A 13,933-nucleotide genomic window follows, 5' to 3' on the forward strand; every position below is an offset into this window, starting at 1 on the left:
CTGGTAGAAAAAGCTTAGGAGCTCTTCATGCGGGTCCCCACGTCTTTACCCTAGAGTTTAGAGTGGGGAGGGAACCCTAACAACTTCCATATCGGTGGTTCCAAATGAGTAGTTTCTAGGTATGATCCTGATAATTTTTCATACCTGGCCCAGAGCTTTTTACGGCATAAGTACTGCCCTGTCCCTCTGCAGCCAAGAGAACAAAAGACCCACACACCCAGCACTTTTTCCCACTTTGAGAGGGTACAGCTTCCTTACTGGTTCCCCTGGTCAGGTGCCAACTCATTTTAAGCTTACCTCTTAACTCTTTACAGGTAAGGCAGTTAGGGTACAGCTGCTAAGGAGGATTCTATAGCTACTGAATGGTTGGGGTGCTACCCCCACTCATTTATCACAGATGGGTTCCCAGATTTGTGGGTACAGCCTTTCAAAGCCCTCGAGGAAGGGAATGGACATTTCATGTGAAAAACCTGACTGACCACCCAGCAGGGGTAGAATGCGGAGATCGCTCCTAGGTGTACCTTAACGGATGAAATCGCTAGACCTGGCTGTTCCCAGACGGTTCTGGAGTATCTGCTTCATCTGAAAGATGACTCAGTGGGTGAGGAGGCAGGGGTGCCAGAACAGGGGGACCAAGGGGCCATGGCCCTGCCACATTAGCAGCAGGTGAGAGCGGGGGGAGGGGAAGGGGAGGAGTGGGCAGAGCCTGAGGAGAAGAGGTGAAGCGGGGGGAGGGGAATTGGGGAAGAGGCGGAGTCACAGTTTCAGCACCGGTAGCCCCCCCACACTCATAGGGAGATTCTGGCACCCCGCTGAGAGGCCTTGCAGGGTAGACCAAATGGAGAAACGCTTCCACTTGGCAAGGTAAGTAGCTCTGGTAATTGGATTCCTACTGCCTAGCAAAACCTAGCAGACCTGCTCCGAACAGGCCAGTTCTGCAGGTTTAAACATGGACCTGTCAGGCAGATGGAGTATTTGGCCGCGATCTTGCGAGACCAGGTCCAGAAGGGGAGGGAGCGGCATTGGAGTTGCTACTGACAGGTCTAGAAATAAGCCACACTAGTGCTGATGTGGCCAGGTTGAGGCTATGAGAATAATCTTCGCTCTTGATCTTCAGCAAGATCTTGTGCACAAAAGGAATTGGGGGGAGAGGGGAAAGGCGCAGAACAGGTGATTTCTCCAAGGGAGTAAGACGACATCTGTGAGTGAGCCCGGGTTGCAGTCACACAGACAGCAGAACGGCTGACATTTCCTGTTCTGTCTGGTCATGAACAGGTCTACGAGGGGAGTACCCACCACTGGAAAATGGTCCTTGCTATGTTGGGGCATAGGGACCATTCATGGTGAGAAGATCTGAGTTGCCAGCTTGTTCTGGGCTCCCGAAAGGGGAGAAGCTTTGAGGTGGATTGAGTGCTTTATGAAGAACTCCCACAAGCAAATGGCCTCCTGACACAGTGGGGAGAAGAGCGGGCCGCTCTCTGCCTGTTGATGTAAAACATGGCTGCCATATTGTCTGTAAGAACTTGCACCACCTTGCTTGCGATGGTGGGTAACAACACCTGACATGCTAGGCCAACCGCTCTGAGCTCTCTGACGTTTATCCATAGCAAGAGTTGCTGCCGGGACCACTGACCTTGTGTCGTGAGGTGCCAAAGATGGGCAGGCACTGTGAGCACCGAGTCCAAATGATGGCTGTTTGGCTGGTACACTGAGGCCAGCCAAGCCTGTAGGGGTCTGAGGTGCAACCTCGCATACCACACCTCGTATAGGCACGCGACCCATGTGACCCAACAGCCTGAGTGGGCCTTGACCTGTGACGACACTAACTGGAAGTGGGCTCTTGGGAGGAAGGCCCTGGCCTGGGTAGAATTGAGCAACGCTCCGATAAACACTATCCTCTGAGCCGGGAGGAGTGTTGGCTTCTGCTCGTTTATCAGCAGGCCCAGTGCTCGAAAGGTTGTTTGGACGAGGTGGATGCTGGCTTTCACCTGGGATTGGACTGGTCATTGACCAGCCAGTCACTGAGGTACAGATACACATGCACCCCTCACCTTCTCAGGAAGGCTGCCACTATTACCAGCATTTCATAAAGACCCATTAGGCTGCTGACAGGCTGAACGGGAGGATGGTAAACTGGCAATGAGTCTGGTTCACAACGATCCCAAGAAACCTTCTGTGGCCTCGGAAAATAGAGGTGTGGAAATAGGCATCTTTCAAATCGAGGGTGGCGTCCCAGTCCCCTACATCCAGGGAAGGAATGATGGAGACAATGCACAACTTCAGTCTTTGGGATGTTGCAGGTCTAGAATGGGTCAGAGACCCACTTTGGCACTCAGGATTAAGGATTGTGACGTTGCACTCCACATACTTTATGGAAATATGATTATGAATGTGACTGTAGCGGGGAAAGGATTGGGCCCAGACTAGGAAAGAGTCCAGTCTGTGAAGTAAACTTATTGGAACATCTTTGAGGATGATATATTTCCTGTAATCATTTTCTTAATGTATTAGGCTTAGACTTGAGTGTTTTGTTTCAATTTGCTCTGTTACTTACTTTGTTCTGTCTATTACTTGAAATCACTTAAATCCTATTTTCTATACTTAATAAAATCACTTTTGTTTATTAATAAACCCAGAGTAACTGATTAATACCTGGGGGAGCAAACAGTTGTGCATATCTCTCGATCAGTGTTATAGAGGGTGGACAATTTATGAATTTATCCTGTATAAGCTTTATACAGAGTAAAAGGGATTTATTTGGGGTTTGGGCTCCCAAAAAGGTTGAATACTGAGTGCTGGGAAAGTCACTGTTAACTGAGAAGCCCCTGGGCTGAGTGAATCTGTTTCTGTGGCCCAACCTCTGAGTCTGTGCTGGAGGTGACTGGTGTGTCTAACTCAGCAAGACGGGAGTGGAGGGAAACCTGTTCGGGTAGGAGGGTTGTTCTCAGTGGTATCCCAGGACATGGAGTGACAGTCTCAAGGGGAGTCTCTGTGACCAAACCCGTCACAACTTCAGCCTGGCCTCCCTGTCCTTTTTCAGATGTGGACTGAACTGGTGGAAGAGCTGACAGCGATCTGCAATAGGAGTCTCATCCAAGCACTTTAGACAGCTGGAGTGTAGGTCGCTCAAAGGCATGGGCTTGCCACAGGAGGCACCGGGTTTGAAGCCCGGAGACCGAGACATGCCCAGTTTCAGGAGCAAAAGAAACTCTGCTAGAAGAGTCCAACTAACTATTTATATCAGTGGTGTCCAATACGTTCGCCACTAGCCACAGGTGGCTAATAGGCTATTGAATTGTGGCTAATGCATGTGGCTTTTTTGTAATGTGGCTAATAAGAAAAATACAAAACCACAAGTGTGGCTAGCATCGAATTTCTATTGGACACTGCTGATTTATACCAATCAACTAAAGTCAAAAAGTGAGAAAACAACTGAGGTGAAAAGGGATGGAGTAACGAGAGAACCACTGAGAATCTGGAGAGATGCAGGGCGGCTGGTCACAGACACGCAGAGATCCCAAGCCAGGTGCCCGAGAGGAGTGGGGTGGGTCAGCCCTCCCCACCCACCCCTCTTCTCCTCCATGCTGCACTCCACAGGGATAAGCAGGGTGGGGCATGTGACGAACTGGGACTGTTCTTAATGTGGTCTGTGAATGCTGACAGGGGAGTGTGGCTAGGATAGTCTGCAATGGGGGGATGGGACACTGACCAACAGAGAATACCTGAGCATGTAACATGAGAACCCAGGAAGGGGTTAGAGGCCAGGTGAGACCTTTGCCTGGGAAACTGAACAAAGGCTGTGGGAGGGGTCGCTGAAGGAGAGTCTCGGAAGCTGGCTGGTGAGGTGGCTGGGAAGCAGAGAGGGCTCTGACCTCCCAAGGGGGCTGGGGTGCCTGAGGACCCCAAGATGGACCTAACTGAGGGGTATCCTGTGGTCTGTGCCTGCAAGACCTGTCTTGGACTGTGTCCCTGTCATCTAAATAAACCTTCCGCTTTACTGGCTGACTAAGAGTCATGGTGAATCGCAGGAAGCCGGGGGTGCAGGGCCCTGAGTTCCCCCACACTCTGTGACAGGACACCGATGAGGTCTCAGAGGGACCAGACCCCGAATTCCCCCCATGTGCGTGTTGGGGGCAGACACAGCTAGAGAGAACACTTGGTGGTCAAGATGCAGGACTCAGGACAGTCTCTGGCGATCTGGCAGCCCCAGGATGGGGGGAGGAAGAGGGGTAAATGGGGGGAGGAGGGCAGGAGGGACAGTGGTTTGGGGAGGGGGCAGTGGGAACAGAACAGCAGCTCCCCAGCGCAGGCGAGCGGAGCCCCTCTCTCAGCACTGGGGAGGCTGGTGTCCGTGTGAACAGGTCAGGCTGGACAGGCTCAACAGCAGGGGACCAATGGGTGAGACTAGTCAGGAGACGGTTAAACTAGCTACAGAGGGGGCGGGCTGGGGGGCAGACACTTGGCAACCCTCCACCCTGTCGCTTAGTCCTGGGGCAGGGCCACCAGAAACCCAGGTGTCCAGGGCAGGACAGGAATTAGTTCTCATTGCTGCTGTCAGTGCTGGGAGCCAGGAGGGATTGGAGGTGCTACAACAAGGGGCTGGGGACACTCCTGGGTGAGCACCAATGCGACAGGCCAGTACCACTGACACGGGGAAAACAGGGATTGTCACTCACGAGTCCCCTGTCAGGAAGGGAGGAGCAATTACATCAGAGAGACCCTCACCTGCCAGGGACAGTTCAGCAGCGCCAGGCACTGAACGCTTATGGATCATTCCCGTGCTAAGTGAGACAGCACAATCGGGGGCCTGGCCAGGTGACTACAGCCCCCCACATCAGGGACTGAGCAGGAAGAACGGCTCTGTACACGTCTATCAATAGCGTGCAGGGGAACCTGCCTGACCCCGGGGGCTCCGTGCTGGGTTTGTGCTGCCAGGAGTAAGGCAGCCCGGGAGTCTCTGCACGTTGCAAAAAGAACAGGAGTACTTGTGGCACCTTAGAGACTAACAAATTTAGCTGTAGTCCACGAAAGCTTATGCTCTAATAAATTTGTTAGTCTCTAAGGTGCCACAAGTACTCCTGTTCTTTTTGCGGATACAGACTAACATGGCTGCTACTCTGAAATCTGCACGTTGCAGGGGCTGATTCTCTCACTAACTCTCCAGCCCAAGTTGATGACACTCTGCGGAGTCTGACCTGAGAAAAACTCACTCTGGAAATAAGACAAAGTGAACAATGAAGGAGGCTCACTGGTGAGCAGCTTCTCCCCAGGGCTGGGGTGAATGCAGCACGGCCTGCTCTTGTGACTTTACTGTGCGTTTCATGATAGTGGGTGGTTTTAATAAATCCCCAGTTCCTGGACTCATGGGATTAGGGGAAAGTCTCAGCTCTCTTTTCTTACAGCAGTAACTTCTAGTCCTTCTAGCAGCAGGGAAAACCCCAGAAATGTGTCCCCTAAGGGCTCAAACCAGAGGGCAAATAAAAATAAGCTCCAATATTATTCCCAAAATACTTACAACGCTTAAGCCAAACTCAGGATTTTGGTGGTCTGACTCATGATGTCTGAACACTTGGGGCTGTCGATATTGGGGTTCCCCATCACTCGATATCTGGGAATTGAGACAAGACGTCTCAGAACCCTGTTCTAGCTCTAGGGTCTGACAGAGTCACTGTTGTAGCCAGGAGGAACAAACCCCCAGTCCAGAAATCGCTGGGTGCGATTCTCTGGCCTGCGTCACCAGGAGGTCGAACTAGCCGGGTCTGCTGGGAACTTCTGGCTTTTGCACCTCTGCCACTCTGTCTGGGAAATATATGTCTGGGAAAGGGCGGGGGTGGGAGGGGGCCCCCCCGAAGGGCAGCAGAGGCAGCTGCAAGTGGGACTGGTAGCAGAAGTCTGGGCTGTTTGGGGAGGGGACAATCTGAGAGTCCCACTTTGGAGGGTGTCAAAAAAATCTCTTTCGCATGGACCCTCCATCCTGCAGCCCCTCCCCCCATCCCATATCCCTTTGTCCCCCACATTCACACTGACTCCAGCGAGAAAATGCGCCTTCGGACTCTGTCCCCTCCCCAACACACATCCCGGTGTCCCTTCACCCTGTTTACATCAACCACACTCCCAACCCCCACCCCATTTCCCTGCATCCCTAGGTCGTGTTGTGTCCTTCACTCACCCTTAGTCCGGTTGTAGAGCTGACTCAGGGTGTTCAGACTCGCGTTGTACCATTTCTGGAAGCGCTGTCCCCACCAGGTCACCTCGTCCCAGAACTCCGAACCCTCGTTCTGCGCCATCCACAGCGTGTAGGGCTCCGCCCTCTTCGTCCCACTGGTGTAGACATAGGTGAGCTGATCGTCCACATACACAACACGGCTGTACCAGGGCAGCCCCGGGGCAGGCTCCGACACCACAGTGTCCAAAATGCGCCTGGAGTGCAGGCCTGAGGGGGGAGATTGGGGGAGGGGAGAGTCAGACCGAACCAGACCCTGCCAGGAGCCCCTGGCAATATGCGAGAGGCAGCGCCATCCCTTAGGAGGGCTCCTGTGGGAGGGAGATCTGGGGAAGGGCTCACAGAACGGCCTGACCGGGGAGAAAGAGACGGTGGGGTAGAAGGAGAAAGGAGGCAGGGCTGGAGGGAGAGTGAGGAGAGGAAGGGGTAGGGAGGTACAGGGGGGCTGGAGCATGTGAGAAGTACGGGAGCATATGGGGACAGTGTACTGGGGGTACAGGGGAGTGTGAGGCAGGAGAGGGGGCCCAGGAGGAGGGGCAGGGCTGGAGTGCGGTGTGGGGAAAAGGAAAGGGGTGTTATGGGAGAGGGTGGGGCAGGAGGACTGGGGGAGAGGAGATGCAGGAGCTGAAGCTGGGGAAGGCAAGGTGGGCAGGGGAATGTGTCCAAGCTACAGGTGGGAGCCAGAACACCGGCTGTGCACAGAATTTACTGTAATTTATTCAGAACATAAGATCGGCCAGACTGGGTCAGACCAAAGGCGCATCTAGCCCAGTCTCCTGTCTTCTGACAGTGGCCAATGCCCAGTGCCCCAGAGGGAATGAACAGAACAGGGAATCATCAAGTGATCCATCCTCTGTCGCCCATTCCCAGCTTCTGGCAAACAGAGGCTAGGGACAGCATCCCTGCCCATCCTGACCAATAGCCATTGGTGGACCTATCCTCCATAAACTTAGCTAGATCTTTTTTGAATTGTGTTATAGTCTTGACCTTCACAACGTCCTCTGGAAAGGAGTTCCACTGGTTGACTGTGTGTTGTGTGAAGAAATACTTCCTTTTGTTTGTTTTAGACCTGCTGCCTATTAATTTATTTGGGTGACCCCTAGTTCTTGTGTTATGTGAAGGGGTAAATAACACTTCGGTATTCACTTTCTCCATACCAGTCTTGATTAAGACTATGATTTTGTCATGGATATTTGTAGTATAATACCTGGACAGGTCCTGGGCAACGAAGAAAAGCTCACAGAAGCCCGTGACCCATCCGTGACTTTTACTAAAAATATCCATGGCAAAATGGGGAGCTCAGCTGCGTGACCCACAAACCACACACAGGGGCTAGGCAACTGCAGGCCACTCAGAGCTCCGGGTCCCCCTGCCACCCACAGCAACTGGGAGCAGTTGGTTCCCCCACAACCCACGGAGGCCGCCCCACCGCTCCCGGCTGTTACAGGTGGCAGGGGGACCGCACAGCTTCCAGCCGCCGTGTTCTGAAGTCATGGAGTTTGTTGGAAGTCGCAGATCCCATGACTTCCGCAACCTCTGTGGAAAAATAGACTTTCATTATATTCCCCCCCCCCCCCCCCGTCATCTCTTTTCCAAGCTGAAAAGTTCCAGTCTTATTAATCTCTCCTCATGTAGCAGCCATTCCATACCCCTAACCATTTTTGTTCCCCTTTTCTGTACTTTTTCCAATTCCAATATTTCTTTTTTCTGATGGAATGACTACATCTGCATGCAGTATTCAAGATGTGGGCATACCATGGATTTATATAGAGGCAATATGATATTTTCTGTCTTACTATCAATCACTTGCCTAATGATCTCAACATTCTGTTAGCTTATTTGATTGCCACTGCGCATTGAAAAAACGAGGAGTCCTGTGGTACCTTAAAGACTAAGCTTTCGTGTATGCATCTGACAAAGTGGGTTCCAGCCCACGAAAACTTATGCCCAAATAAATTTGTTAGTCTTTAAGGTGCCATGGGACTCCCCTTTGTTTTTGCAGAAACAAACTAACATGGCTGGTTTAAGCATTGACCTCCTAAACCCAGAGTTGTGAGTTCAATCCTTGAGGGGGCCATTTAGCAATCAGGGCAAATATCTGTCTGGGGATTGGTCCTGCTTTGAGCAGGGGGTTGGACTAGATGACCTCCTGAGGTCCCTTCCAACCCTGATATTCTATGAAAGTGGCTATCCCTCTGAAACTCCACATTGAATGCATGTTTTCAGAGAACTATCCACAATGACTCCAAGATCTCTCGAGTGGTAACAGCTAATTTAGATCCCACCACTTTATATGTATAAACTGGGATAATGTTTTCCAATGTGCATTACTTTGCATTTATCCACACGGAATTTCACCTACCATTTTATTGCCCAGTCACCCAGTTTTGTAAGATCATAGAAGATTAGGGTTTGAGGAGACCTGGGAGGTCATCTAGTCCAATGCCCTGCTCAAAGAAGGACCAACACCAACTAAATCATCCCAGCCAGGGATTTGTCAAGAAGGGCCTTAAAAACCTTCTAAGGATGGAGATTCCACCAGCTCCCCAGGTAACCCATTCCAGTGCTTTACCACCCTACTAGTGAAAAAGTTTTTCCTAATATCCAAACGAGACCTCCCCCACTGCAACTTGAGACCATTACTCCTTGTTTGGTCATCTGCCACCACTGAGACCAGTCTAGATCCATCCTCTTTGGAACCCCCTTTCAGGTAGTTGAAAGCAGCTATCAAATCCCCCCCATTCTTCTCTTCTGCAGACTAAATAAGCCCAGTTCCCTTAGCCTCTCCTCATAAGTCATGTACTCCAGCCCCCTTATCATTTTTGTTGGCCTCCGTTGGACTCTCTCCAATTTTTCCACATTCTTCTTGTAATGTGGGGCCCCAAAATGGACACAGTACTCCAGATGAGGCCTCACCAATGCCGAATAGAGGGAAATGATCATGTCCCACGATCTGCTGGCAATGCTCCTACTTATACAACCCAAAAGGATGTTGCCAAAAAAGCTAACAAGGGCACACTGTTGACTCATATCCAGTTTCTCATCCACTGTAACCCCTAGGTCCTTTTCCCAGAACTGCTGCGTAGGAAATCGGTCCCTAGTCTCTAGCAGTGCATGGGATTCTTCCGTCCTAAGTGCAGGACTCTGCACTTGTCTTTGCTGAACCTCATCAGATTTCCTTTGGCCCAATCCTCTAATTTGTCAAGGTCCCTCTGTATCCTATTCCTACCTCCAGCGTATCTACCACTCCTCCCAGTTTAGTGTCATCTGCAAACTTGCTGAGGGTGCAATCCATGCCATCCTCCAGATCATTAATGAAGATGTTGAACAAAACCGGCCCCGACCCTTGGGGCATTCCGCTTGATACTGGCCGCTAACTAGACATGGAGCCATTGATCACTGTTGAGCCCGATGATCTAGCCAGCTTTCTATTCACCTTACAGTCCATTCATCCAGCCCATACTTCTTTAACTTGCTGGCGAGAATACTGTGGGAGACGGTATGAAAAATTTCCTAAAGTCAAAGATTAACATATCCGCTGCTTTCCCCTCATCCACAGAGCCAGTTAACTCATCATAGAAGGCAATTAGGTTAGTCAGGCATGACTTGCCCTTGGCGAATCCATGCTACTGTTCCTGATCACTTTCCTCTCCTCCAAGTGCTTCAGAATTGACTCCTTGAGGGACCTGCTCCATGATTTTTCCAGGGACTGAGGTGAGGCTGACTGGCCTGTAGTTCCCCGGATCCTCCTTCTTCCCTTTTTTAAAGATGGACACTACATTAGCTTTTTTCCAATCATCGGGGACCTCCCCTGATTGCCATGAGTTTTCAAAGATCATGGCCAATGGCTCTGCAATCACATCAGCCAACTCATTTAACATCCTCGGATGCAATGCATCCGGCCCCATTGGACTTGTGCTCATCCAGCTTTTATAAATAGTCCTGAACCACTTCTTTCTCCACAGAGGGCTGGTCACCTCCTCCCCATACCGTGCTACCTGGTGCAGTAGTCTGGGAGCTGACCTTGTTTGTGAAGACAGAGGCAAAAAAAGCATTGAGTACATTAGCTTTTTCCACATCCTCGGTCACTAGATTGCCTCCCCATTCAGTAAGGGGCCCACACTTTCCTTGACCTTCTTCTTGTTGCTAACATAGCTGTAAAAATCCCTTCTTGTTACTCTTAACATCCCTTGCTATCTGCAACTCCAAGTGTGATTTGGCCTTCCTGATTTCACTCCTGCATGCCTGAGCAATATTTTTATACTCTTCCCTGGTCATTTGTCCAATCTTCCACTTCTTGTAAGCTTCTTTTTTGTGTTTAAGATCAGCAAGGATTTCACTGTTAAGCCAAGTTGGTCGCCTGCCATATCTGTCTGTCTGTGCACTGCTGTATTGCTCTCCCAGCAGATATCGGGGTGACTGAAGTCCAACATGAGAACCAGGGCCTGTGATCTAATACCTTCTGGTAGTTGCCTGAAGAAAGCCTCATCCACCTCATCCCCCTGGTCTGGTGGTCTATAGCAGACTCTCACCATGACATCACCCTTGTTGCTCACACTTCTAAACTGAATCCAGAGACTCTCAGGTTTTTCTGCAGTTTCATACTGGAGCTCTGAGCAGTCATACTCCTCTCTTACATACAATGCAACTCCCCCACCTTTTCTGCCCTGCCTGTCCTTCCTGAACAGTTTATATCCATCCATGACAGTGCTCCAATCATGTGAGTTATCCCACCAAGTCTCTGTTATTCCAATCACATCATAATTCCTTGACTGTGCCAGGACTTCCAGTTCTCCCTGCCTGTCTCCCAGGCTTCTTGCATTTGTGTATAGGCACTTAAGATAACTCGCTGATCGTCCTGCTTTCTCAGTGTGAGGCAGGAGTCCTCCTCTCTTGTGCTCTCCTGCTTCCTCCTGGTATCCCACTTCCCTCAGGGCTTTGGTCTCCTTACCCTCCCCCCCCCGCCAACAAACCTAGTTTAAAGCCCTTCTCACTAGGTTAGCCAGCCTTCTTGCGAACCCCAAGTAAGTTGGGCAGTGTCCTTTTCCCCTCTTCCAACCCTTATCTTCTATGACCCAGTAGGGCCAGGCTGCACTGGGGCCTAACCCTGTTTAGGTCAAACCACACCTGTTACTGAGGTGTCACAAGGGCACCAATGTGCCTTAAGCCATTTTAAACAAACCCCAAACCCACCCCGCAGCCTCACCCGGATCAATACGGGCTGCTGAGCTGCCCAGCGTCTGAGCTGCTGCCTCATGGAGAACAAGGGAAATTCAAGTCCATGCCAGGAAAAGCAGGATGTGCCTTCCCCTCTCCTCACCCCATCTTACTGGGATCCGGAAGCTCTTTATCTGGCAGCTACGGGATATCCTAACAGTACAAACACAGCAGCTGTTCTGTGCTCTGCAACGGGAGCTCGCACCCAAACTAAGACCTGATTAATCACAGATCCAGGGTTCTAGACTCTCCCCTCGCCCTGGGGTGCTAAAACACCACCAGAGACAGAGGGGAGTTAACATCTCCTCTCTAGGATGACACCTCTAACGACCTGCTTCCACTACAGATACGACCCATTGCCATTGCTGACTGGGAGTACAACTGGACTGGTGCTGACACAACTTAGCCGTACGTAGCCAAGGACAAACCACACTCAGGAGTTCCAGGCACTGGGGTGAAACCCAGCGTGAAGAACCTTCTGGGAGCCAAGAAAGGTCAGAGATCCAAGAAGCCTTTTCCCTTCATTTAACCCTGGTCTATGGGGGGAGGGCACTAATTTACTCCCTCTCCCTCAACCTGAGCAAACAGGAAGAATCGTGTCTGAAAGCTCCGCCCTGCCCTGAAACGCGGGGAATGAAACACCCTGGGCAGCGCCTGGACCCGGGGATTTCCCAGTCTGAGCACCTCACGGGGCTGCGACGGGCTTGTCAGCGTGTGCAGCACCCATGGGTGCTCTGGCCCCAACGAAGCCTCACCCCCTGGCTGGGTGAGGTTGGCATTAGATGAAGGGGTTACAGTTCAGTGGCTCTCAGCACCCCACTACACACAGTGTCCCAGCAGTGACCCTGGCAGCACCTGGCACAAGGGGACCAGGACCCCCCCAGTCACTATAGCAACGTCACCGTTCCATGTCAGTGACCGCTCAGTGCTGGGGGGTGGGGAGAGCGGTGTGGTTATCCTGACACCTCTGAACGCAGAGCCCAGAACTGCCCCCCCACACCCAGCTCCCCTCTGCCTGCACCCCCCAGCCCGACTGCCCCCCGACACCCAGCTCCCCCCTCCCTGCGCCCCCCAGCCCGACTGCCCCCCCCACCCAGCTCCCCTCTGCCTGCGCCCCCCAGCCCGACTGCCCCCCGACACCCAGCTCCCCCCTCCCTGCGCCCCCCAGCCCGACTGCCCCCCCACACCCAGCTCCCCCCTCCCTGCGCCCCCCAGCCCGACTGCCCCCCCACACCCAGCTCCCCCCTCCCTGCGCCCCCCAGCCCGACTTCCCCCCGACACCCAGCTCCCCCCTCCCTGCGCCCCCCAGCCCGACTGCCCCCCGACACCCAGCTCCCCCCTCCCTACGCCCCCCAGCCCGACTGCCCCCCGACACCCAGCTCCCCCCTCCCTACGCCCCCCAGCCCGACTGCCCCCCGACACCCAGCTCCCCCCTCCCTGCGCCCCCCAGCCCGACTGCCCCCCCACACCCAGCTCCCCCCTCCCTGCACCCCCCAGCCCGACTGCCCCCCGACACCCAGCTCCCCCCTCCCCGGGTCTCCCCCCGATACTCACGGCAGTGGCCCCCCGGCAGGGCTACAGCCCCCAGCAGCAGCAGGCGCAGCGCCAGGGCCATGCCCGGTCTCGGCCCCACAACCCGAGAACCCCGCGGGGCGCTGAGACCGGACTCCAGCTCCCAGCTACTGGCCGTATGAGCCTCCAGTCTGCAGGGATTGGCTGAGAGGGGACCATCCCGCCAATAGCGGCGCGCAGCCCCGCCTCCGTCACCGGTCGCTGGGCAGAACCCGCTGGGCAGGCTGGCGAAGGGGAACCGAATGTCTGAGCCGGGGCGGGGGCGGGATGAGACCTGGGCCCCGGGGCTGTAATGGGCGGAGCCGCCATTAGCTCGGCCGGTCTCTGGCCCCGCCTCTCTGGGGTCAGCTGGTCCGTGTGTTCCGAGGCTGGAACTCGGGGGGCCGCACCCGCGGGCTGGGGGCGGGTGGCACTAGGGGAAGGGGTCACAGTTCGGGTCAGGGGCTCTCAGCCCCCCACTACACACAGTGTCCCAGCAGCGCCCTTAGCTCTAGTCGGACCTGCAGCCCCCAGGCCCGAGACCCCTTCCTGGGGCTCAGGGACTTGTCTGTCCGGCTAGGAACTTTAATCACTTTCTGGATTTCATGAATTAACCCCTTCCCGTCCCTCTCCCTTTGCGGGGAGTGACCCCACAACAACCCCTGGCACTCCTACAGCCTCACTGCCCCCAGTCTGTAGCTGGGGAGAGGGGCACAGAGAGAGGCCAATGATTTGCCCTGGAAGCAGCAAATATAGGGCTAGAACCCAGGAGTCCTGGCTCCAGCCCCCTGATCTAAGCACAAGGGGATGGTGACCCAACTCCTGTATTTTCTTTGCTTTTGCAAGTCATGGGGCTGTTTACCTCTTTTCGGGGAATTATTTTTCGTTAGTCTCCTCCTGGGGGCAGAGGAGGTACCAAGGCTCTGGGGCCTGAGACGTTTG

General features: G+C 53.4%; 1 protein-coding gene across 1 annotated transcript; it reads right to left on the bottom strand.

Annotated features, from left to right (window-relative positions):
- Positions 1–7: 7 nt before the first annotated feature.
- On the bottom strand, positions 8–13,152 carry LOC135980011 (class I histocompatibility antigen, F10 alpha chain-like). Its single transcript, XM_065580104.1, has 3 exons — positions 12,995–13,152; positions 6,170–6,433; positions 8–5,608 (listed from the first exon to the last, which is right to left on the bottom strand). Exons 1-3 carry the CDS (start codon positions 13,053–13,055, stop codon positions 5,598–5,600), a joined length of 336 nt encoding a protein of 111 aa, XP_065436176.1. The 5' UTR covers positions 13,056–13,152; the 3' UTR covers positions 8–5,597.
- Positions 13,153–13,933: the final 781 nt, after the last annotated feature.

The sequence above is a fragment of the Chrysemys picta genome, unplaced genomic scaffold, assembly GCF_011386835.1.
Source record: "Chrysemys picta bellii isolate R12L10 unplaced genomic scaffold, ASM1138683v2 scaf1592, whole genome shotgun sequence".
NCBI classification, from domain to species: Eukaryota; Metazoa; Chordata; order Testudines; family Emydidae; genus Chrysemys; species Chrysemys picta.